At 37.8% G+C, this 26,524-nt stretch overlaps 1 protein-coding gene across 1 annotated transcript; it reads right to left on the minus strand.

Moving 5' to 3' along the window:
- Nucleotides 1–215: 215 nt before the first annotated feature.
- Nucleotides 216–26,208, minus strand: rbm10 (RNA binding motif protein 10). The gene is made up of 24 exons (XM_058762513.1): nucleotides 26,095–26,208; nucleotides 24,807–24,945; nucleotides 24,185–24,258; nucleotides 20,626–21,154; nucleotides 20,244–20,432; nucleotides 19,060–19,129; nucleotides 15,508–15,581; nucleotides 12,931–13,017; nucleotides 10,747–10,807; nucleotides 10,490–10,648; nucleotides 8,955–9,115; nucleotides 8,771–8,868; nucleotides 8,504–8,591; nucleotides 6,805–6,994; nucleotides 6,638–6,723; nucleotides 6,433–6,520; nucleotides 5,860–5,951; nucleotides 4,373–4,564; nucleotides 4,091–4,246; nucleotides 3,637–3,699; nucleotides 2,660–2,836; nucleotides 1,761–1,826; nucleotides 1,524–1,609; nucleotides 216–1,389 (listed from the first exon to the last, which is right to left on the minus strand). Exons 3-24 carry the CDS (start codon nucleotides 24,199–24,201, stop codon nucleotides 1,314–1,316), a joined length of 2,805 nt encoding a protein of 934 aa, XP_058618496.1. The 5' UTR covers nucleotides 24,202–24,258; nucleotides 24,807–24,945; nucleotides 26,095–26,208; the 3' UTR covers nucleotides 216–1,313.
- Nucleotides 26,209–26,524: the final 316 nt, after the last annotated feature.

The raw sequence follows: 26,524 nt of genomic DNA on the forward strand, positions 1-26,524 counted from the left end.
TTGGCTCAACTTTTATTTATTTATTTATTTTACAGTGTGGGTCAATCTCACAAAGTCATATTTCAAAGCAAAACTTAAAAATAAAATAAAACACCAAAAGAAAAAAAAAAAAAAAAAAGCTCAATTTTCTTTTTAATTAATTGAGTAAATTAGTATATCAGATTTTCATATGATTTTGATTTGGGGAAATAAGACCCAGACACATTCTTGACGGGTTTTGTGACATTCTTTTATTGCATTTAGACATAAATGTAAAAAATCCTCTGAAATCCTTTCAATATGTCACATTCTCAATATTCATACAGTATGTTCTATATTCACATAAAATAATGAAGAAAAAAAAAAAAAAAGTTGCTACTCATTTTTCATTAGGATCCATTTTTTTAAACAAAATTATCAACCAAAATGAGCTTTCAGCCTTTTCTGATGACATTTAAGCAAAATTCAAATCTGAAAATCCTTTACATGATTTTTATCTATGCATAAACAACGACAAAAAAAAAAAACATAACGGCACTTAGTGCTCATAAGGACATACACTCACGAATTCAGTCAGTCCACCTTAAATTCACATTTAAAAAAAAAAAAAAAAAAAATTATACCAGCTTATATAATCTTACACAGCTTATATAGTCCAAGTCATATAATATGATACATATACACAGCAAATCAGGTTGATAAAAATTCATATAGGTAAACAATAATCATCTGCTGTGCCTTTTCGTCAAGATAATCACTAAAGTCTAATCTACTGTGCAAGTCAACAGACGGCTGCTGTCTGTCATTTCTGCATAGACTGTCATGTCATACAAGACATGCAAATGCATAGCACACTTACTAGCAAAGCTTCTCCTCAGGGCCCTTGATGGCTGTTATTCAAATCATTCTTAAAGGGACAAAAAGACGTGAAATAGTTTCTGAATTATCCCAGTTTTCCACCCTGACATCATTTTCACAGCTTCCCAGAAAGGCAAAATGTTTCATAAATTCATGCCCTCTATAAATATTCACAAATTGCTTTCTGGGAAGCCGACAATGGTCCATGAATGTCACATAGTTGGACTGTATTTACAGCAACAGCGTGCTATCAATAGGAGCTTCTTTGTATTTCTCAGGGTCCTGAGGGTTTTTCTTAAAATCAACCTGAATCCCATGAAGTAATATACATTTTATATAAAAATCTGGACATCTGCACATCATTCTCATCCTGATGATGGTCTCTTAGCTGCACTGTGCACGTGTTCTGCACCACATGATTAAAAACTGCTCACGAGGCATTTCGTTTAGCACTGAAGGAAGTCCAAAGACCGAAGTTATTCCACTGGCAGGTTCCGAGTGAAAAAGCCTTTTTCCATCCTTCCAGGAAGCATCAGAGATCCCATGCCACTGCTAACCACGAGCAAGAGCAAAAATAAGACATTATCCTCAAAACACCATGGTATTACCACAGTATTACCACTGTGACAGCTATGCTTTTAACAGACAGTATATATGAAGTATGACTTGACTTGTTTAACTTACACGGGCTGAATTTCCTCTTTTTTGCATCTGGTGCTTGTGGGACGGCCCCTTTTTCTCTTCTTTCTGCTGCCCGGTCCCTGTATTTCAGCTAAAATGAAGAGCGCCACCCAGAGGTCAATACTTCAAAAGTGTCAAAGCAATGAATTATCGAGAAAGAAATACCGGTTATATTTTGAAATGGTAGTTTGGTATCAGAGGAACTGTAATCAGGGCTTTCAGAAGGTGACCGCAGTATTTACCTCCGTTTCGGATCTCTCTTGTGTCTCGGACTGAGCCTGTCTGGCTCTCCTCTGCTCCAGATTTTGCTGAACATTGATAAACAAAAATCAACAATACTGTATTATTCTATTTATTTGAGTTAGTTACTGCAGTCCCAATTATAATTTGTACCTCTAAAAATATAACCAAAATGAGACTTTAAAAATCAGACAGAGTGTGAACAACAATTTAATACAAGTGTTGTTATTTTGCATTTGGGCTGGCGAATCCCTGAGCTGTATGCAAAGCTAATAAAAGTTTTTTGTACTTTTATACATTATCATCATTAACACGATTTAGCTTTATTTTTATATATTGCAGTTTTCATTTTAGTAATCTTTTTGTAACATTGCTATGTGCTTTTGAAATAGTATTTAGAAAAATATTTATATTTCTATTCATTTTTATTTTAGGCTTAATTTGACAACTTATTTCAGCAAGTTGCCAAGGCATTTTTAAAAAAATTTAAATTCCATGTTTCTCGTCTAATATTTATATTTAATTTTATTTAATCTCTAATTAATTAACAAGGTTTTTAATAGACTTGGTTTTAGTTAACAGTAATAACACTGATTTACTTCTGATTTTTTCCAAAAATTAAATCCATAAAAGTTCATGGAGAACAATGGACTAGAATGAAAGCACTCAGTGGGTTGTGCTGTTATCTAATGTGATTTTGGATTGTTCTGTTGATGAAACACTGCAAACATATCTCTTTCCAAGCAATTTAGTAGACTAAAACTCCAGACATGAGCTGTGGAAAATTATAAGTGATCAAGGAGCTTCACACAAATTTCTATATAAGGTCTATAAGAGCAATCAGAAGCGACATGGCTCATGTTGGCAGATATCAAGGCATCGTGTGACGTGCATGACTCACCCGGTGTAGCTCAGAGAGCTGCTGATGTCTGATCAGAGCCTCTTTACTGGGGAACTGTCTCCTGCACAGTAGACAGGCCAATTTAGACCAGTCTGTCAGCCTCTCCTCTCTCTCTCCGGCCTCCTCCTCACTGTCTGTCTCTCCGCTGTATCCTGCCACCAGACCCTGAGGAGGACTCTGCCGACAGACAAGACCAGCAGACAGAAAGATTTATTTTTATAACACTGTTGGAAAAACCTTTTCTATTGTTGGCACTACAGAGTACAACATAGAAGATGCAAGCGGCGAGTCGCATGTTAAAATGCACAAAACAGAAAGACGAACACAAACACATGAAACAAGTCAAAAAAATTAAAAACTTAAAATATAAAAACAAAAGGCCATAATGTAACAAAACTAATAAAGGAAATTCAACAAATAAAACCAGAATGTAAAGTCAAAAATCATAACATTAGGTAATAAAACCAAAGCAGGCCAAAACGAATCAAAAACAAAAAAAAACAAAACAAATAAAAAGGATATTCTGGATGTTTGATGTGTTCCATCAGAACCTGAGGTTTCTCTCTTCCTTGCTTTGTATGTTAAAAATAAATAAAAACAGCCATACTGTAACAAAACAAAAGTATTTTTTTATTTGTTGAATTAATGTAACAAGATGAGAAACAATCCAAAATAAAATGAAAAATCAAACACCATAACACGAGGTAACAAAAAACAAAATAATAGCAAAAAACAAAACCACACTTCTCTCTCTTCAGGATGTTTGCTCTGTTTATACGTCTTGCTTTGTGTTAAAAACTTAAAATAATAAAGAACAAAAAGTCAAAACAAAATCCAAAAAACAAAAACAATAATGAAGCATATCAAAACAACAAAAAGATTAAACAAAATCTAAAATAAAACAAAAACCAAACACCATACGACAACAATGAAAACAAAGCAAAAACAAAACAGCGAAAAAGGAAGACAAAACGCACTTCTCTTTCTTCGAGATGTTTGATCTGCTCCATCAGAATCTGAGGTCTCTCCAGCAAGGCACCCTGCGGCGAGGAGAAACAAACACCAGCAGTTATTAGAGGTTCAGCGGATCACAAATCTCACGGTTCGGATCATATTACAGTTTTTGAGCCACAGATCGGATTGTTCTTCGGATTAGCAAGAAAAAAAATAACATTTCAATGTAATTTGCTTTTCATAAGCACTTCTTCAATTCCACAGCAAAAACTCTATCATTATTAAAGAGACAAGTGAACAGCCAGTAAAAACACACACATTACAAGCATAGATAAATACAACAGAACAACGTCACAAATAAAATAAGGTCGGTAGTATTCAGATCAACTACGATCCGTTCAACCACTATCAGTTATATAAACAAAAAGGGTGGCATTTTAAAAGCCTGGCATTAAATCAGACGTGTAAAAACCCAACCTTCATCTCCAGGACGGCGTAGCCTGCATCGGCGCTGGCAGACTCCCGTCTGTCATCGGGTCTCCCCTGCGCCATCAGTCGAGAGTTAGTGCCCACTCGCCCATTCTCCTTCTGCCTGTTCAGACTTTTGGCCCACCGCTCCATGTCTTTGGCAATCTGGAGAAAAGTACAAACGCAACAGGAAGAGATACTCGATTTAAATCACACCTCTTCAACACCTCACACTTTAAACGTGCAAGATGATTCCCAAGCAGTGAGGGTTTCTGATTTCTGAGGCTGTACCTGCTGTGCCGTCTTATTCTTGGGCTTGTCCTTCTTGTCCTTGCTGCTGTTGGGAGCACCTGTAAGGTCAGAGATCGCTCCTGCGGCCGCAGCGTCTGTGGTGTCATCGGACGTCTGTGACGGGGCAGGAACATACGTGTGTCTTTCCCCATCCCAGTACATGTACTGCTGCGTATGGGGGTTATAGTAGTACTAGAAGAACATCACAAAAACAAACAGCAACATTATCAGTATCAGTGAGCTTGTGTAAAAAGCTTTGGTTACAGTCTACAGTCTACAAGCATGACAATGTAGTTGGTCATTAAATAAAGACAACTACCTAGATTCCTCAAACTTAGGGGTGTCTAAGTTAACCACTGTCTGAGTTTAGCTTCAACCCTAATTAAACGCACCTGGACAAGCCAGTCAAGGTCTAGAAACAAATTGTTAATATGTTGAACATAGTAACAGCCTTTCCACACTGAGCAAAACAAATATCGGACGCGATGACGCGCTGGAATAAAACAACAGATTCCTATATGGATGCTTCCACGTAAACTTCTTTTTTTTTTTTTTTTTTTGGACCAGTCTGATGAATCTTTTCAGTTTTGCAAAGCGAAAACACGGGCCGTCCAATAAGATTTGAGCATTACATCACATGGCCAGAGCAACTGCAGTTACCCAAAAGGTCGACGCGGTGGCGCTAAAAGCTCAGAAGACTGTATTGAGCACGAGTGTAAAAGCACAGAAGTAGAGGACTTTCAACCAACAAACAAAGAATATGGATGTCAAGATGTTGTTGTCATTGGTGTCTGAACAGAGAATGGTTTGACAAAAGTCACAAGAACCAGGATAAAAAAAAATTGTGTTAATTAGGTGTCAAATTGAAGATGTGAACATTCGTTTTGCATCGCTGCCAGTGTGTAGAGACCTTAATATGTTAAACATGGCAAATATGTTGAAGTTGATCACTTCAGGACACTGGCCCTCCAGTAAAAGGATTGGATACTTCTGCTCAAAACCAATCAATCAAAGACTCCTGCGCAAGCTAATGTAAAGCCTGAAACACACCGATTTTAGCAATCCAATAAGATCACTGCATGTCACACTGTGCGACATGGATCTAATAAAACAAAAAGAGCATGATAAATCACACTTTAGAAGTTGTATTTTTGTGTGTGCTGAAAAAAAAGTGGAAGGGGCGAAAGAGGAAGGGATACGAGCTTGAGGTAAGCAGTTTTATGTTTTAGCGCCATGTTGAGTTGATTTCATGTTGCATTTGTATTGGTTGGTCAGTAAATGTGGATTGTAGCAGCAAACGCACTGTGCAATGATCATGCTGTATCGTATGCTTTGAACCTCTCTCACTGTACGACACAGGACCACCGATTAGAAGCCACAATCACAGAAATCACCACGATTGTTTCACGATGCCAATCTTTCGTCTGGGACAGCCGAAAATCACGCAGTGTGCTTTGGGCTTAAGGCTGCACTGAGGACTTCATTACCTGTGAATTTGGGTCATAGTAGAGACCTGTAAGAGGGTCGTAGTAATAGCCAGAGCCCTCATCGTACTGGTACGTGGACACGTCAGGATCCGCTGCAGGAAAAAGTTAATACAATTGATGCACCTCATTCACATGAAACCGAATATGCACAGGAATCCATCAGGTCAGCTTAAAAACAACAACAGCTCTAAATTCAGTGGCTAGAAAAAAGTATGTGAACCCATTGGGACTGGTTGGACCAGAGGAGCTTTTTTTTTTTCTTTTCTAATTCAGGTGAAGGCTTTTGATTATAGTCAGCCTTCTCTAGTCATTTATTTTATTAATACTTATTTTAGTTAAGAGCTTAAATTGTAAATATGCATTTATTATATTATTTTCTTTAGTGCATTTGAATTTTGTTGTTTTTGTATATAGTTACACAATAAAAGTGCATCAACCAGGTTCCAGAGATAATCACTGAGGGTGCTTATGAAATTAGTGAGGGTGCTCTAGTCTTAATGCACATTTTCACATATTTTGTCCCATCTATTGGTATGGGTCTCACAGGTTTGAACGGGTGGGTGGTTTGCTTACGGTACTGTTGGCACTCCAGAGCGGTTCCAGGTGTGGCAGGCTGGTTTGGGGTAGCAGGCTGAGGTTTCCCAATGATTTCCACCGGGGCCTTTAAACACACACACACAGTATAAAGAAAGACAATTAGTGCTTCAGAAAAGCAAAAGCATGAAACTTAATAGTAACAAGGCAAACTTCTGAATGAACAGGAATAACAGAACACTACCTGATGGGCTTGTGTGGAGGTTGTAGTGGTGACAAGTTGGGTCTGGGATGCTACAAGCGCCAATATGGAGGTAGCACCCGTTTCCCCTGTGATCAAATACACATTCACACTTACTACAATACAAGACTTGTGTGGTGACAGCAGATGTAAGTGAGCTGTGGTTATACCTGTAGAGGCTGTTCCTCCGTCAGGAGCACCTAATGTGTGGCTGGTCAGTAGCGCAGACACTGGCCCTTTAAAGGCTTGTGCCTCTGCACTGACAGCCTGCACAGCCTCCTGCCGAAACACAGCTGCTGCCGCCCCCTGCTGGTGCAGACCGATATCACCGCTCTGAGTTGCTGCCGAGAGCTGGGCCGTCTGGAACAATAACCACACACTGGTCAGCATCTCAACAGGAGTTTACATCTCAACATTGATTTTTTTAATAACTAATGAACTAAAGACTCTCTCACCAATATATGTAATTTTTCATTAGGAAAACCACTGAAAATAGTGATGCACCAAAATTTCCACAACTAAAAATATATGGTGTTATCTTTTTTTTTTTTTGGTTTCGCCTAAACTGTTTGGAAGAGTCAAAATCATTGAGCAAAATGGTGACACCCATGGAGATAATTCACCCCAAAATTAAATGGATGTCATTAATTACTCACCCTCATGTCGTTCATTTTTGGGTGGACTATCCCTTTGATTTGTGCTTCTCCAATGGCACATTTTGACTGTGTCAGTGTCTCTATTTTATGCACACAACATGGATATACTACAACAGGTAAACATGTCAGCAGTGTAGGCACTGGTCTGGGTTGACTATTGATTTCTCGTTGTTGGTGCTCTTTAATGCGTTTCATATAATTGCCCAGTGCTTCAACTGCAGAACGACGTCAATGAAACAGCTTGTAAACAATGTCTTGTAACATTACATTGCATTCAATGTCGATAAACTCATTAGCCAGCTATAAAAATAACTCTAGAAAGGAGTATTTTGCTAAATATGTGCACTATATTACATATTCATTATATTTTTACTAGTGCTGTCAAACGATCAACTGCGATTAATCATCCAAAATACACTTAAATATTACATATAAATATTACAAATACACAAAATATATACTGTGTGTGTGTGTGTGTGTGTGTGTGTGTATTTATATATACAAATATACAAAGTACACACACATATATATTATGTAAACAAAAACTTTTATTTTGGATGCGATTAATCGTTTGAGAGCACTTATTTTTACTTTACCCGTCTTCACTATTTAATGCATGACATGACAAATTTTTATTACAGCCACATTAAAATGTTTATATTTCAACAATAAATATGTAGAAACAATCTAATCTAATTATATCATAAAAAAGTTTATATTAAAATATTAAAACTGCTTTGTGTGCAATTTAAATATTTCTAAACAACCCAGTTTGTATTTGAGTGTTGATTATTAAATAAATGTAATTCATTGATTATTAAATACAATTTTCATTTTCAGAATTTGGCGAACTGAAACTTATATTTTGGTTTCAGTGTTTTTAAAAATAAATAAATCAGTGCATCACTACATGAAATGGCTAGTACAGCATTATGGTAATATTCAACAAACACAACTAAAGATGAAATGGAACCAAGTTTGAATACAACAGTTCCATATTTTTTCCCAGTTGTTTTGTGCGTTTTTAACTAGTAACAGTCACAGCCCAAAAACATCTTCAGGTAGACAAATGTACATGTGGTAACTATGGCATAAGCAGAATAAACTGATATTAATTTAGTCTGCTGCCACATTTAAACATTGCGTGCACTTTTTTCATCCATATTAGTATTCATGTTGTTAATCAAGCCTAATTTTCCTGTGTTGTGGGTACCTGAGTGACGGCCCACTGAGCTGCAGCTATAGCTGTACTCGCTACTGTCGCCACACTCACTCGATTCCCATCGGTCAGAAAAACATCACTGAGAGACAGAGAGAGAACTTGTAAAACTCTACCCCATTCATGTAAAGCATTATTACAGTAATAAGGTGTTCTGTAAATATTCTCTCACATGTGTGGCTTCACTGCATTTTCCTATTACACAACTATGACGTCAGCGTTACGCTGCAGGATCAGTATCAGAACATCATGAACTCATACCGTTTGGAGCCCTTGGCAAACTCCACAGAAATGAGCTTTCCATCGATAGAGAGAGGAGGCTGTAGGGACTGGAGGATCTGAAGCAGCTGTGAAGCCTCCTAAAACAAAATATACACGTGTTAGTCTTACGCACATGTTTTGTAGTCACGATACAGCGCTGACAGAAGTAGTGTCATTGTCTTACTACAATAGTAGTGAGCTGCAGGAAAGCAAACCCTCGGTTGAGCTGCGTCTGTTTGTCTTTGATGAGCCGTACATTTGAAGGTGAGAGAGTAGCAAACGGGGACAGAGCGGACAAAATGGCCTCCAGTGTTGTATGGGGTCCCAGATTCCTCAAAATCAGAGCTAAAGAGGATAGATGTGAATACAGTGTCTTTTCCCAGATGAAAGAATTAAAAGGCATAGTTCACCCAAAAATGAAAATTTGCTGTTCATTTACTCACCCCCAGACCATCCTTTTTTTTCTTCAGCAGAATAGTGAAGAAGATTTCATCTGAAACCGTGGTCCTTGGTGATTCATAAAATGTAAGTCAATGGCTACCGTGGCTTTGAGAGTCAAACACAAAATTAATACCTGTGGCTTCTGATGATATATCGAGGTCTTATGAAGAAAGATGATCTGTGCAGTCTCGGGCAATGGGGAAATCAGACTTTTCCATGAACTGGTTCTTTTGGACTGTTTGTTTTAATCAACTAGTTCAAATCATTGATTCATTTACGTAAAATCACGCAATGACGTCACATCAAAGCAGCCAATAATGATGTAAAAAGCAGGTGTTTTACTTTTCTAAAGCATATAAAGTGCATAAAACTGGTCTTCATTAGCTCATCTTTTTACATAAACCATGAAAAACCATCAAAACTTTCATTTGCACTGTTCACACATCCGGCTCATTGGTCTGAGTCAAACTATTTCCTCAGATCAGAGACTGCTGGAGTAACTGGAGCGCTGAATGAGTCGGCAAAAATCAGCATCATAGGAACAGATACGCCAGTACTTTAGCTCTTTTCGAGTCATAGTGACTGTCAGGCATGTCAGAAAAATGGTTCTGATTGAGTAAATTGTAGATGTGTGTTGCTCAAGCCGTGAACTGTTTCAGTTGGTTCAGTCTGATTTAGTGAACTGGTTCAACTAGTGCACCAACTAGAACCGGTTCAAAAGAATGATCCGTTCGCGAACCGAACATCACTCCGGACCGTTTGCCTGAGACTCTGGATTAATGTTGTAAATAATGTTCAGTTTCTTGCACAGACTGATCATTTCGCTTCATAAGACCTTAATGTATCATCAGGAGACACGAGTATTAATTATGGGCACTAAAAAGTCATCTACATCTTGGCTGGCCTGAGAGCGAGTCAATTAGGTGAACGTGACTTCAAGCACAACATGTTCCTGGATCAACATCCTTATTGATACTTGAACAACATTACAATCAACCAATCGGAATTGAGGGTTAATTTTTCAGGTAATATCCGTTTTAGGCTTACAATCAGGTGCTTCTACACCCTTGTTAATCAGCTATCATTTCCCACTGATTTTAGGAATAAATTATGGGTAGGGTTAGGTTTAGGGGTAGGGATTGGGTTAAGTCTATATTTTTAGACAGTAATGTTGATCCAGGAACATGTCTTACTTGGCAAAATCACGGCGACCGAGTAAATTAGCAGCAAATTTACATTTTTGGGTGAACTATCCCGGTAAATGTGTGTATAACTTACTGTCATTGGCCACCTCGACAACCGGGGACGAGGAACTTAAGTTGATAAGTGGAGCTGCTGTCTGGTATATGGCAGGAAGGGGCAGTAAACCCTGAGCTGAGTCCTTTAATTGCCCCAGAGGTAAACTCTTTGGCACCAGAGGCAGTTTCAACTCAGCCTCTGAAAACAAAGAGCCATATGCACAAGGATATACATTTATATTCATGTTTTTGCCATGCTGTCACAAATAACTGCAACAAATTAATTTGAATTCACACCTGATTTTGGAACTCCACATTTGAAACACTTTTCTCTTCGTTTGAAGTTCTGTACTCCACACTGTCAAACAAAACAGATGTTTGGGAAAAAATTTTGTTTACTTAAAGGAAAAAAAAATTTAAAATTAAATATCAGCCATCATTTATTTACCCTCATGTCATTCCAAACCCATAAGACTTTATTTATTTTTTTATTTAATTTTAAACAATTTTTTTTTTTTTTTATAAAATCTTAAATTTTTTTTGTCCCTCTACTGAAACTCTAGAGGTGAGAATCGGCACTGGTTTCACGATTCAATTCGATATCACGATGCATTACGGTTTTTAATACTCTCGTGACAAGCGCGTATGCAAATGACGTCAGTAGGCTATAGTCCATTATGGTCTATTACTGCATTGATGCAGAATCGTCCACGTCTGCAGCGTGATGCATCAATGCAACAATTAATTTCGACACCCCTATGAAACTCCGATCCACCAAAACTTTGATGCTTCAAAAAGTTTATGAAGACAGTAATCCATATGAATTAATTATTCCATTTGAATTGAGCAGTTTAATCCAAGTCTTTTGAAGAGACAATCACTTTGTTTTTGACATTTAAACATTGATCAATATAAAAATTGCACTACTACTTGAATGTTTTTCTAGGGCTGGACCAGAATATTCGATTATTCGCTCGGTGGGGTGGCATTCGATTTTCAATTTTGAGATTCGAATAGAGTTTTTTTTTTTTTTTACACCTGGCATTCCCCGCGAATTTCTCAAAAATAGCCAAAAATACACAACTTTAGCGACAAGACAAAGGGATAGTTGTTGTGAGAACAGCATTGACAGCAGCAATGGTTGTCCCCTCCACCATGTTCAAAGTTTATGACCCACCCAACTCGGAAACTCGGGTATCAAAATTATTTCCGAATTTCCTAGTAGTGAATACGACTTGAGAGGCCGTTCACGTCCAATTTCCGATTAGGAAACTCGTATTTACGATAATTCTGATAGCACGTGAAGGCAGCATAAGTAGGTAGCTTCACTAGCTTGCAACCTGATTGTGATTTATTTGAAAGTTTGACTTGGTAAAGAAACTGTTTGTTTATTGAAATGTGAGCTGTCTAGCCAGCCTAACGTTACCTTGTTCTATTTAGCCTATTACAGTTCGTTTTATTCTATATAAGGGAATAAATTAGATTTTATTGAAACTGTTCGTTAATTAAAAAGTGTGATGCTGTTATTGAAAGTATGCTACCGTGTCCTTTATTTATAACAGTTCGTTCATTTATTTTTCGTTCTTCTCTTATTTAAAATAGCCTACCCTTTACGGTGTCAGTGATTACATGTGCTGCTAATTTCTGATTTGGGAGTGATTTGTTTGTTAGAAAAATGTTAGGCTACCTTATTAAAAGTATTGCTCTTAACAGACCAGTGTGTTTTGTATTACTGGTGCAGTGTCCGTTCTCGGAGCATATAAGCCCTGCCTACGTGAGGTGCGCTGCTTCTGGCTCGCGCTGTTCTGTAGTTTATTAATTCTGAATGTGTCGCGTGTCTATATTGCACCAAAATGAGACACTGCACTCCCTTGGGTCCGCAGCAACACACCGCCACGCGTGAAGTCAATTGGATGAACGGTTCTCGACATAATAAAATACAAATAGACAGACAGACACAGAGATTCCTGCCTTTATTAGAGAGAAGAATATGTTCAGCCCCCTCCCTCCAAGCCTTCGAATATTCGGTGTTGATTACTACCGAAGCTTCGAAGCGCAAAAAATGGTATTCGGACCAGCCCTATGTTTTTCCACTTGATCTATTATTGTGACATCATCAATATAATTGTACATGCAATAAACATCTGTGCTCTGTGTATATGTATTGATCACTCGTATGTAAATAAAAGCCTAAATCAAATGTGTTCAATCATATAGTGCTATCTGAAAGGGTCTCTTCAGAAGACTTGGATTAAACTCAACTCAATTCTCTCAATTCATTTGGATTAATTTATAATGCCTTAATGAACTTTTTTGAAAGTTTAAAAGGACAAAAATCTTTCATGTTTCAATAAAAATATCTCCATATGGGTTTGGAACAACATGATGGTAAATGACAGAATTTTCATTTTTAAATGAACTCAAAAGGCATACTTATTCAACAACTAATTAAACTGAAATAAAGAACATTATGAAAGTTACCTTATTGCAGAGCCAGTCTTCATTAGCACGGGGCTTTGGGTCACTGTAGTGCATAGATACACGCTGTCCCAATATAGTGAGCACTCTCTGAAAGTGAGACACAGGAAGAGAAGGGACAAAAGAATAAAAGGGGGTAAATATCATTTTCAGGGTGGAATTGGCACACTTGAGACCTCATCTCACACAAGAGGGGAGGAGAAGACTGGATAAAAGAGAGAGAGGAAGACAGATATCACCATCAGCTTGAGAGGACTCAGAAAGACGTGCCGGCCTGCATGTGAGAGAGTGTGTGCGGACACCCTCTCCGGCCAGAAGCCTCAACCTCCCCCATTCAGGGGAACAAACACAGGTCACGCTCACTCCTGCCCACCCTGAAACCCACAGTAAGCCACAAATAAAACATCAAGACAGAAGTTTCACGAAAGCAAACTCATACAGCGATGACAGGACATGTAGAATAAAGACCTGAATGTATTATTAAACCTGAGCCAAAAATAAATCCTTAAGCTCAATGCTTAAAAATAAACAACTTCCCTCCTTCAAGCTGTACTCCATACTAGCATTAAAGAGATAATTCACCCAAAAATGAAAAATAGCTGTTACTTTACTCACCCTCAGGCCATCTAAGATGTAGGTGACTTTTTTCTTCAGTAAAACAGTAAAGACTATTTTTAGCTGAAATCACTAAAAAGAACCAGTTCAGAATAATGATAGGTTTGTGAACAAATCACTCCGGACCATCTGTCTGAGCCTCTGGATTACAGATAATAATGATGTTAATAATTTAGTTTATTGCACAATGTTCAGTTTCTTGCACAGACTGATTGTTTCACTTCATAAGACCTCAATATATCATCAGAAGACATCGGTATTCATTTTGTGTTGCCTGTATATGTTTTCTAGACTCTTAAAATGACATTAGCCATCGACTTCATCACAAAGGTCCATGGTTTCAGCTAAAAATCTTCTTTTCTTTTCTAATGAAGAAAAAAAAAAAGGTCACCTGCATCTCAGATAGGCTGAGGGTGAATACATTAACAGCGAATTGTCACTTTGGGGGAAGTATCCCTTTAATAAAACATCCTTAAATGTAACTGAAGACCTAAAGAAAGCCAAAAACTATCCAATTACCTGATTTTGAACACTTCAGAGGTCTGATAGATTAAGACAAACAACATGACCCTGTACTTGTGTACATAACACCATTTATGCCTAGATATTGTTTCACGTTCAACTATTTTGCTATAGCACCCCATCATCATACTCAACCAATACAAAAACAACATTTTCCCAGCATTGTTAAAATCAGTATCTTGGCTAGTAACTCAAAGTTCGTCATTCCAAATCACATTCAGACTACAGACCACCCACAGTCCATTCACAAACCGTCTTCATTATGCTACACACAAAAAAGCCAAGCACTGGATGAAATAGCCAATTACAAATCCGACTATCAGTCTGCTAGACCACATATACCAGGAACCGGGGTGCACAGCATGAAAAAATTGGGGTTTAGAAAGGTATTGGTCTGCTACTTTAAATAAATCAGTTATTTGCTCTCTCTCAAGATGTTCCATACCGGTGTGTGTTTTATTTATTTATTTATTTATTTTTTGTGTGGGGGTGTTGCTGTGTGAACTATCCCTTTAAGGAAGAACAAATCATTGGATAAGCCCAAATCTGCAAGGCCATTAGCAGCAAGAACACTAGATATCCATGTTCATTCCACATGGTTTTATGTGTTTAGTAATTATTACTTCTGGTCAAAGTCTACAGTTTTCCTCTGCCTTCTCCTGAGTTTTCTGTACAATTGTATGGGGAAACAAAGGCATCATTATTTAGATCAGATTATATTCCACACTGTCTATTATTGTGGCATCATCAGCACAAAAACAAAATTGTGGTTTACATGACTAATCAAACAAACTCTTCCTGTCTAAGCGGGCAGTTCTTAGTCAGAATAAGCTGCAATGTGGACCTGATGCTCTCCAGCACTTCAGCAAAGAGGTTTACTTCAGGTATTTTGAGGGGAATGATGTTGTAATAAGTGTACCGCAAGTAAGCTTAAAAATAATAAATACACTCATAAACATATGAATCATAACTTGATATTCAGTATAAAGGTCAGCTAATCTATGGACTCACTGGTAATAATTTAATCGTTTAATTAGAAGATACATTAGCGGAACACCAAATTCTCATGCTGTTTTGCAACTCATTTTGGAACACGTTTCAAAGCCGTGTGGATTCAACTAGAGAAACACAAAATATAGGGCAGGTCTCACGCTAGGATCTTACGGCTGCCAAGAGACACTGCGGCAGATGACTGAAAAAGGGAGGTAATAGCACACAAACTGAGCTTTCAGGGGAACGCCGCTGAATTGAACTTGGGCATTTCCAGAAAATACCCAACTAGGAGCAGTGTTCGATACTTGTGCTAGACAGACAACAGACAGACCTCATTCTTAAGAGATGGCGAAATCTGTGAAATCATAAGGAATCCAGGCGTAAAGGGTATATTATATCCATACACGTGTGGACTTGTAGTGTGTATGCGTGTGTGCAGTGTGAAGTGACCTGGTTGGTCTCCATCCAGCGGCTGGCCTCCTGCAAGTGATTAAACTCGACGAAGGCGAATCCTCTGCTCTGACCTGGAGACACAGCCGTCGCCGGGCCACAATGACAGAACAACAACAACGCAGTGAGGGGTTAGTGTTTTCATATCGAGAGAGAGGGAGAAATAAAGAGAGAGAGAGAGATGGTAGAAAGAGATATAGCTGTATTCTAACCAATCAATCATCACACTGTTGCCTTTAAACTGCTAAAACTGTTGGAATTTTTTGTCCCTCTGCTATTTACACCAGTCAATTTAACATTAGGCTAATTACACAAGACAATTATTAGAAACCATTAGATGTCTGATGCTTCACCAACAAAACCTAACATCTGACAACCATATACAGCACTGTTCATAAGTTTGGGGTAGTATACGTAAAATATTACAATAAAAAAAAAAAATTTTTTTAAACATTTTAAAATGCAAAGCTGATTTTTTTTTGCGTCACTAATCCAGTCTTCAGTGTCATATGATTCTTCAGAAATTATTTTAATATGCTGACTTACTGCTCAAGAAACATTTATTATTATCAGTGTTGTGCTGATTAATATTTTTGTGGAAATCATGGTACATTTTGTCAAGATTCTTTGATGAACAGAAAGTCCAGCATTTACTTGAAATAGATTTTTTTTTTTACTGTCACTTGTGATCCATTTAATTTGTGTACACACTAGGGGTGAGCCCGAATAGTCGACGATTCGATAGGAGGAGCCTGATTCGACTCCCAATCTCACAGTCGAATATTCGCGGGGTTTTATGATCATGCCATTTTGGCTATATGAGGGTGCTCAAATGTCTGATTTCACATAGAACTACCGGTTTTCTCCAAATAAGTTAATATACAGCCTATAAAGATAATGTTGTAAATACGAATCTTAAAAGAAAGAAGCTTTTAATAAATGTTTTTAACATGCGTGAATAAATCCATCCACCCCTATAGATTTAAGTTTCACTTAATCCAACATCCTGGCAGCAAGTATTTAAATCTTTAACAAGACAGAGTGAAAGACTGGATTTTTTCGATCAGGTAGGGTATAAGTGATTACAAAATATTTCAGCCTGTTTATATATCTCCTATATATATATTATTTATCTTGTATAATGTATCAGAGTTACGCTGCAGTAATTAAAGCGCTTCATTGTAGTACTACGATGATTATCTCTTCAGCGCGCAGCGCGAGCACTACAAGCAACAATGCAGAACATAATAACTACGTTCATATGAGAGCACTGTTGTAAAAAATTTTGTGAATTCTTAGGGGTTTCGCTGATGTTTAATATTAACTCTCTTTTAATCAAAACATAAAACCTTATTTTTGTATCTGCAAGGCGTCCGTTACAAATTTTCCCTGTGTTTTAACGTCAATAATTATGGCTGTCGAATGTCTGACTTGACTCTTGGTAATGTATTTTGCCCCCCACCCCCAAACATGAGATTCGACTATCAGCAAGATTCGAAAATTGATGAAAATCTTTAGTCGGGGACACCCCTAGTGCACACGCACACACAACATCATACGGATACTTAAACAACTTTTGTGATTCTTGTTTTTAAAACATTTCAACACTGCCTGATTAACAAAATTTGCATACAAATCTAACTTATAATACCTCTAATCTCATTTTGATTATAGGTTTAAACTTGTCTGAAATCACAACAGTCTGTACAGTACAGGTTGATACCTGTGGGCCTGAAATGCCAAAGAACTGCGTTTAAACAAAGGTCTCTGGCCAATCTGCTCACATTGGATTAGGAATAAAGCTCTTAGAAATAGGCATTCCAAGCAGTCATACTGCAAACAAAACATAAGATATCTAATTGCTAAAAAAAGACATTACATTTGGACCATAACCATTTTAATTCAAATTAAACTGACTAATCTTTAAACTCTGATCAATAGCTATTCCACATGCCTTAAAAGTCAGTAGTTTTCCCTGAACTTTAATCTTCTAGCATAATACCTTCATGCCACTGACACATAAATGGGGTGGAAAAAATAAAGGAAACACCTGGTAATACATCATTATCAAGGATCTATATACACTGTTTGCCTTCGAACAGCTTCAGCCCTTGGGATGCTGTCATACAAGTCCACAACCGTGTGGGGAACAGCACCATTCAAGAGGAGAATCTCGCTCTTCTTTGAGGTGTAAAGGAGGGGGATGCATTTTGCAGAAAAACTAGTACAAAAGATTTTTACAATGACATTTACATCTGGTAATTAGCAGAATCATGGAAGGCGTTTAACCTCATCCTGCTGTTTAAAAAGTCATTCTCAGTTGTATCGCTGCAGGCGTTTTCACCACAGGATATGGGAACATTGTTTTCCCCTTAGGGGGGACTGGTCCCCTGTTATGTAACTAGAGTAATTGATTTAACACGTTAATTTAATGTGATTATGAAAGAAAATAATGCAATTATAATTGCATAAACTATGTATTACAGTCAAAGGTATGCAAAAAAGTGCTGCTGGGGTATAAAAAGTCCATTAATTGGTGCTCTTTGGATGCTGGATTCTTTCGTATCGTCAAAAAACTCATAAATCCAAGGCACTCGAATAGTGTGAAAAAATTTAATTTTTTTTTCACACTATTCGAGTGCTATGTATTACAGTCATCAGACATAATGAATCCCATGATTTAGCTATTCCTTTATGGATTAGGAACAATTTCCTCCTAAAACACGGATTTAATGGCATTCTTTGGCTTCTTCAAAGGTAAATCCATTAGAACATAGACCAAAGATGAATCCTCAAAGCATCTCTTACTCTTTAAACTAATTAACCTACACTGACTCACCTTTGTAGCTGTGCAATTAAATGACTGGAAAGAAACTAAAAACCTTTTAAATGGTGTTTACATTATTTTGTCCACCCTTTTAGCTGAGGACACAAAATTCCAAAACCCATCAAAAAAAAGCCAAAAATTGCTCACGTAATGCTCAGCCACACTTGTCTTCTCAAAACAGCTATTGCAAAATACTTACACAATGTAAGGTGCAAGATCTTCCCCAGACTTCAGGACAAGAGCAATCAAAGTAAGATGAGGGATAAGGCTGGCAGGACATGTGAAACAAGCTTGGCACTTGGAGTAGTTGTGTTTGTGCTTGTGTGCCAGTGTACAGGTTTCTGTTATTCCCATGCTTGTGGATGTATCGGGAGTGTTTATGTGAATGTTGTCTGGTTAAGAATAGGGGTATGGGGTATGGTAAGAAAATAGTAACACATAATAGAGAACAGGAAATAATCAGTGATGGCTTAAACAAAATTATGTGCAGGGGGTTAAAGAAACATACACCTGAAGGTTTCAAAGCACCAGTACTAAACAGCATCTTTACTCAACTCAACTACACCAGGAGGAAAGTGAGAAAGAAGAAAGAGGCTGCATTGAAATAACACACTGAACTAGGCAGACGCAAGAGTGAGTTAAGGCTTGTTATAAAAGGCAGTGGAAGAGAGACTTGGGAGGTCAGTCTGGGGTACAAAGAAGCCCCCTTAGTAGAGCTTTCTTACCTGAAGACTTGTTCCTCATGAGGCGAACCTCTCTGGGCTGGATCCCTTGCTCCTGCAGTCGAGCCCGAATCTAAAGATCAAACACCAGTGCTTAACTACACCAAACCTCACAGCAGGACCTCAAATAAAATATTTGGGCAATATGAGTATGATAATGGCTGAAATTTACTGAAACTTTACTCATCCGCATCCTTAGAGTTTGTTTCTTCATCAGAACAGATTTGGAGGAATGTAGCATTACATCACTTGCTCACCAATGGATCCTCTGCAGTGAATGGGTGCCGTCAGAATGAGTCCAAACAGCTGATAAAAACATCACAATCCACAAGTAATCCACAGCACTCCAATCCATCAGTTAACATCTTTTGAAGTGAAAACTGCTTGTTTATAAAAAACAAATTCATCATTAAGGCATTTTAACTTTAAACAGTTGCGTCGGTGCAAAATATGAGTCCATAATCCATAACGCTTCCTCCAGTGAAAAAGTCTGCCACCTGCCACATCCACTGGCATATTAGTTTAGAACTGTTTTGGACTGCTTTCACTTGTGAATGGTGCTTGAACTGTGCATATTTCTCTCCTGATTCAGAAAAGGTGACTTTTTCACTAGAGAAAGCAAAATTATGGAGAAGACGTGTATTTTAGTAGTGGTTTGAAGGTAAAATGTCTTGATGTATTTGTTTCTTACAAACATGCAGCTTTTCACTTCACAAGATGTTAATTGTTGGACTGGAGTGATGTGGGATATTTGTGGATTAATGTGATGTTATTAGCAGTTTGGACTCTCATTCTGACGGCACCCATTCACTGCAGAGGATCCATTGGTGAACAAGTGATGGAATGCTACATTTCTACAAAACTGTTCCCATGAAGAAACAACCTCATCAACATCTTGGATTGCCTGAGGCAGTGAGTACATTTTCAGAATTTTTTATTTTGGCTGAACTTATCCTTTAAATTCTGTAATTTGTAGCATGATTTGTATTACACCAAAAAATGTCAACCTATCCCACATTTTTTATTGACTATTTACAATGTAAGTCTATGGTGCAGACAAACACCAACTGCCACACAGATTTCTACTGCAAAGTAAATGCAGTTCTATTTTTGTTTTCTGTTGTAACAGTATGCCACAAACATTTACTGAAATGGTTACTGTATTCATAAAGAAATAAAAGACAAACCTCGTTAACAGTTGCATTTGGGGGGAGCATTCTCAGCATGACAATGTTGCTGGGTTTTTGGACCTGCTCTGTATCAGACCTGTAGTCCTGGTCACGGGGTTCTGGCTCCTCATGGCTTATTTCCAGAGCATGATGAAAGCTTCCATCTCTTATTTTGTCCCTTGCTGGTTGGGATTGGTCAGGAAACCCCTAAATCAGGAAGACAGTCATCTTAGATCCCTTACTCTTCTCAAGTTCTTAATAACAAAGAGAACTGTTTAGATATGCTAAAATGTTTATACAGTAAACAATATAAGGCAAGTAAAGGAAATTAAGATTTAATGACTGTACACTTATGATTCATAGAAAACAAAAACCGTTCTGGAGAGATAAATGTACTAACTTGTTTGTGTGCAGAATGTCTGATATGTTTGTCTTCCTCAGCTCTCCATTCTGCACTGTATTCGCCCTGAGAGTTGTGCCGCCCTCTAACTCTGCCCCAGGTGTTGTCCTCATTTTCTTCGCCTTCATCTGGGGTTTGTTCATCCAGATAGACCTTCTGTCCTGATCTAAACGTCTGCATATCTCTCCTGTGTGCGTTAATCTCTGGGTCAAACTCATAGTCCTTATCATCTTGCTGGAATCTTGAGTGGATATTCTCATTTGGGGAACTTTGGAGGAGACTTTTTCCAAGTTGGCTGTTTTCAGATCCATGGTTTCCCTTTTGTCTGAATCCGGGTCGGTTATTCGAGAAATTACCTGAGGCAAAGTCTCTCATGCTTTCAAAACTACTATCAGGCTCGTGCAGTCTTACATTTGTCAAGCTGCTATTCAGTCTATTTTCTTGCCCATAGCCACGATAGTCCATGTCCCTATAGTCATGATCATCACACTCTTTCCCATAGCGACCCATGCGGTCACCACGACCGCCCCTATGACACAATGAAAGAGAAAGATTTAGGCAATCTGTAGCTTAAAAAAAAATTGTTTACTGAATTCACTGAAAATGTACTCATCCTCAGGCTATCCAAGATGTAGATGACTAGGTTTCTTCATTGGAACAGATTTGGAGAAATTTAGCATTGCATCACTTGCTCACCAACGGATCCTCTGCAGTGAATGGGTGCCGTCAGAATGAGAGTCCAAACAGCTGATGAAAACATAATAATCCACAGCACTCCAGTCCATCAATTAACATCTTGTGAAGTGAAATACTGTGTGTTTGTAAGAAACAAATCCATTATTAAGATATTTTTAGGTTTAAACCATTGCTTCTGACTAAAATACAAGTCCTCCATCCATAATATTGCGTTCTCCAGTGAAAAAGACATCTCGTCTGAATCAGGAGAGAAATAAGCACAGATCAAGCACCGTTTACAAGTGAAAATAGTCCTAAATGAATATATTGGTGGATATTGATATGAGAGGACAGGACAGGATGGACTTTTTCACTGGATGAAGTGTTATTATGGAGTTTTTGGCCAGAAGCAAAGGTATAAAATTAAAATGCCTTGATGATGGATTCATTTAGAACAAATACGCAGGTTTTTACTTCATAAGATGTTAACTGATGGACTGGAGTGGTGTGGATTATTGTGATGTTTTATCAGCTGTTTATACTCTCACTCTGACGGCACCCATTCACTGTGGAGGATCCATTGGTGATGATAAATTTCTCTAAATCTGTTCCCAAGAAGAAACAAACTCATCTCAATCTTGAATGATCTGAGGGCGAGTACAATCAACAATCTCGCTCCAGTCAAGAACCAAGCATTTGCAAGCATATACTGTCAGTGTGGTAGATAAAATATATTTAAACTATGCAGTGACCGCAGCATCCTGCAGCATGAAGTGGCATTTTATCTAAAACTAATTAAATCAACATCCGTCTACTTCTTAGTTGTTATAGATGCAGCTTTATGGCATCTTAACTCAAAGACAACATGGAATACTTGTGCTTCCCCATATTTGTAAATCCATCTATTACACAGAACGACTATTTAGGTAAACTTAAAAAAAAATTATATATATATATATATATATATATATATATATATATATATATATATATATATATATATATATATATATATATATATATATATATATATATATATATATATATATATATAGAGAGAGAGAGAGAGAGATAGTGATTAGCTGCAGGAACTTAAAGGGGTCATGACATGAAAAATCAAATTTGTCTTGATCTTTTGGCATATAAGAGGTCTCTGTACCATTTAAACATCCTGCAAAATGTCCTCCTCATTTATACAAAGCATTTATTTAATGAAGCTCCAAAAACGGCTCATTCGGATCTGAGGTGCATGATGACATCACCCGGACACAAATATTTGCATAAACACTGCCTCCAGAGCAAGACATCAACAAATAGTATTCTTCTCACCATACGGCGTTCAGTCACTTAACTACGCTGAATGCAAGTATCGTGTCATGTCAAAAGCAAACAGAAATTATAACCACTGCCGCTATCTTGTCTACACTGGATACAGTATACAGATGCACGTTCACTTTCTGACACAGTCCACACGCTTGAGTCTGTCGTCAGTCCAAATGGAGTGAAAGAATATTCGCTTTTGCATTTGGTTTAAACAGCTCGTTCATGTCTTTGTACAGATATCAGAAGGATACCAGCAAAAAGAAACAAGTAGATAGTTTATTTTAGGGCTGCACGATTAATCGATTGCGATTGTCATGCACATCTTGTCAGTAAAGCCGGTTCTGTGATTAGTAGTAAATCTCCATCACCTGCTTTCAGATGGAGCAGCATTTACTACACACAGCTGTACAAGCTACGCAAGCTGTACAAGCTTTTTTAAAAATAAAAAAAATAATAAAAGTTAATTTGCAGACGATATAATCATACGATTATGAAATCGAAGAAATCATTTGCGATAATGACAGCTGTTGGCAAAGCTTCTCTGTGTAGTAAATGCTTCTCCACCTGAAAGCAGGTGAAAATACCACATAACATGTTTTACTCCAAACTCACTTCATAACGTCAGCCGGGTGTTTGAAATTAAATCCTTCTGTGAGATGATGTGGCTTCTTACACAGAATAAGGCACGCAACATATTTCATGTTTTTAGTCACGTTGAATCAATGAAAGCATTTAAATCTTGCTTCTAGGGATTTCCTGTGTTTCTTCTGCGTGGCGTATTTGGGGTTTCCACGCAAGAGCACGCTCTGGCCTTTGGATGGATATTTACTACTGATCACAGAACCGTGCTTCACTGAAAGATACGCATGACAATCGCAGCTTCTGTCTAATCGCAATTTCGATTTATCGTGCAGCCCTAGTTTATATTTAATGGCATCCCGGATCATGTCAGAAGATTGATCGGCGTGTCAGTGATCAGAAATAATTATTTGTTGAAAGATGAAGCGGTACTAGGCTAGATCACCGCATCACGAACCGTAAGTAAATGATTTTATAATGCTTTTTTTATCATGTTGTTAAAACACTCACATGCAATAGCGAGGGGGCGTTGATACTGTTTCCTATGCAATTACATTAGCCAATCATAACAGTGGCCGATTATTGAGAAGCCTTAAAAGGACCCACCCCTTAAAACAGGTCGTTTTAGACAGATGGTCAGAATGAGGTTTAAAATAATCATTTTTTCCACATATTTATTAGTTTTTTGTGCAAAAAAACTTTATTAACATTATAAGTAAACCTCAAGGAACATATTAAAATTATTCTTAAAAATCCATGTCATGACCTCTTTAAATACTTTTCTGCATGCAGTTACACACCTAAAATCTTTAGTACATTTAAAAGAGTTAATGTTGGTTATTTGTCATTTACCCATTCAGGTTTAACAGCATGAAGTTATGTAATAAGGTCAAAACATTAATGCACAAATCCATCCAGCGGTTATGCAAATTCATATTAAAAAGAGAAGGTAACACTGCAGGCTGATGGACTCTTGACCTACCTCCTCTCATAATCCATGCTTCAGTGCAAGTCGACAGAAACGCCCACTTTTTTCTCTGCCTGCTTCATTTACAACTGTTGACAAAATATGTATTGATCAACCTTCACATTAATAAAAAATGCATAAAAACAGAGATTTTTACTCGACTTCAATTGATCTTTTTAAGCAAGGGCAGGACGGAAAGTAGCGAGCTGTATGCAATGCAATGGATTGGTCCAAGTCAAAACCTCATTTGCATATCATTTCTTAAACGCCATTTGGAAAAACTAAAAGGGTGTAAAATGCGCTGTCAGATATGATATCCAGTAGTTTCTGCAGGGTTGTTCAGTCCTGCAGATGCTAAACTGAGCCTGACACGAACCTATAGAAAAACATATCTAAATACATACACAACAACCGTCAATGAAAGTTCTATCCCTGTGTGCCCCCAATAAATAGCATTTGGAAAAGGTACGTTTAATAAAGCTGCGCGCATGACAAGCTTGGAATCAGTTCAGAGGACAAGAGCTCCAACCCAGCGCGCGCAGCCGCCCACAGAACACCGTGACAAACATCCAGATACGCCAAACTTTTTAAAAATAGTATTTTAATCGTATAATAATAACACCATGAAGTCGCTTACCTCTGTTACACCAGCAGCGTCACAAGCGTTGAAACTGATACAGTGTATATGTATGACGCCCCACAGCAGAGCTCCGCGTAAGATGGCCTCAGTCCGGGAGGCGGGGACACAGCTCTCCAGCTGATTGGCTTAAAACACACTGGTATGCAAACGCATACAAATGTGTATTAGGTAAGGTAACCATTACTAGTAGCAAACATGTTCAACACTGCAGACAACTGATGCAACATTTCATCCTGGGAAATAGGCAGTATTTCTTCCTTGGGTGTTTATTCTACTTTCCTAGAATAGACTCATACAGTCTCCATTTTTTAAAGTTGTCTATCAAAACATCTGCCACTGCTTTCATAGATGTCTGAATCTGCTTCTCACACATTTCTCCAAAACTGTCCACAGTGGTTTGTCTGGCAAAGACAGATGTTGAAGATCATCTGTCCAGGTTTTATGAACATGACTCATCTTTTTCACATTTTAGCACTGGTGTCTCTGATTAAAGTTTTAGCAGCTGCAGCTCTTTCATGGAGGTTGGCTTTGTGAAGTTCTCTGTGGTCAATTTTTGTGGAAACAGAGTCTTCGAGGTGAATACTGAGGTTTGCTGCCAGTCTCTTTTTTCTGTGTAGTTTGGACACAATATTAGTGTTTAATTCACTTTTGGTTTTTGCCCACTATTCTTCTTCACAGATCAAGTGCTATATTTCAATGCTTTTTATTTTTTTTTTTTTACACAGTCATAATTGTAAAGACGTGCTCTTAAAACACCAAAACATTGTTCTTTTAAGGTTACATAATCTCCAGCTAAACGGTCTCCCATGATTTGCTTTATGGAAATCTGAAAAAGTCACTCAATTCGCCGAGCTCTTGAACTCACAACTGCTTTTTTGCCCAACCCAGTCTTTTAAAAAACACTTTCCAGTGTAAGTTAAAGATTATTTAAGAGATTACATATAAACTGGTAGTAAATCATAAAGTGCACATTTTATTGGTCCAGACTGCAGAGATGTTTGCAACCGATTTCTGTCACATAAAAACACAAATAAACTGTGCTATATATAGGGACTACTGAAAATAAGTTTATATTAAAGTGCAAAGTACATGTACAAAATGTATAAATACAAATATGATTACTTGCAGTTTTGCAACACTATGTTAGAAGTGTGTCCCACTAAATAAAAGTTCTACTACACACTTGTGGTCTTCTTGCCCATTTGAACACAAATACAGAAAATAAGTCACGTGAGTAGACAAGTGCAAAGACTGCAAGTGTGGGTATTTGGACAGGCCACCTTACCACAAAACTCCACTCCAACTCTGACCAAACACACCTGGACCAGCTGAGTAAGATCTTCAGGAGCACTTGATTACAGACAGCTGGAGCAGGGCTGGAACTGAACTCTGCAGGTAGGTTCATCTCCAGGAACAGGATTGAGCACCTCTGCTGTAGGGTGTCCCATTTATCATCTCAGGTTCCAGAAGAGAGCTCACAAGCACCCCCTTGTGCTGAGTTTCACAGCATTCAACACTAAAGTGTGGACTTGGAGGAGGATTGAAACACCACAATCATTTGGCTATGTTCATATACTCTGAGTAGTATGCAATATTTTGTATGCCAACTACTGAAGACCTACAAAATGCATTTCCCAAAATGTGCAGTATACAACAAAGCACACGGCACAGAATGAACCATGTAAGTCTGCATCTAAAATCGCATACTTAGTATG

The sequence above is a fragment of the Onychostoma macrolepis genome, chromosome 23, assembly GCF_012432095.1.
Source record: "Onychostoma macrolepis isolate SWU-2019 chromosome 23, ASM1243209v1, whole genome shotgun sequence".
Taxonomy (NCBI): domain Eukaryota; kingdom Metazoa; phylum Chordata; class Actinopteri; order Cypriniformes; family Cyprinidae; genus Onychostoma; species Onychostoma macrolepis.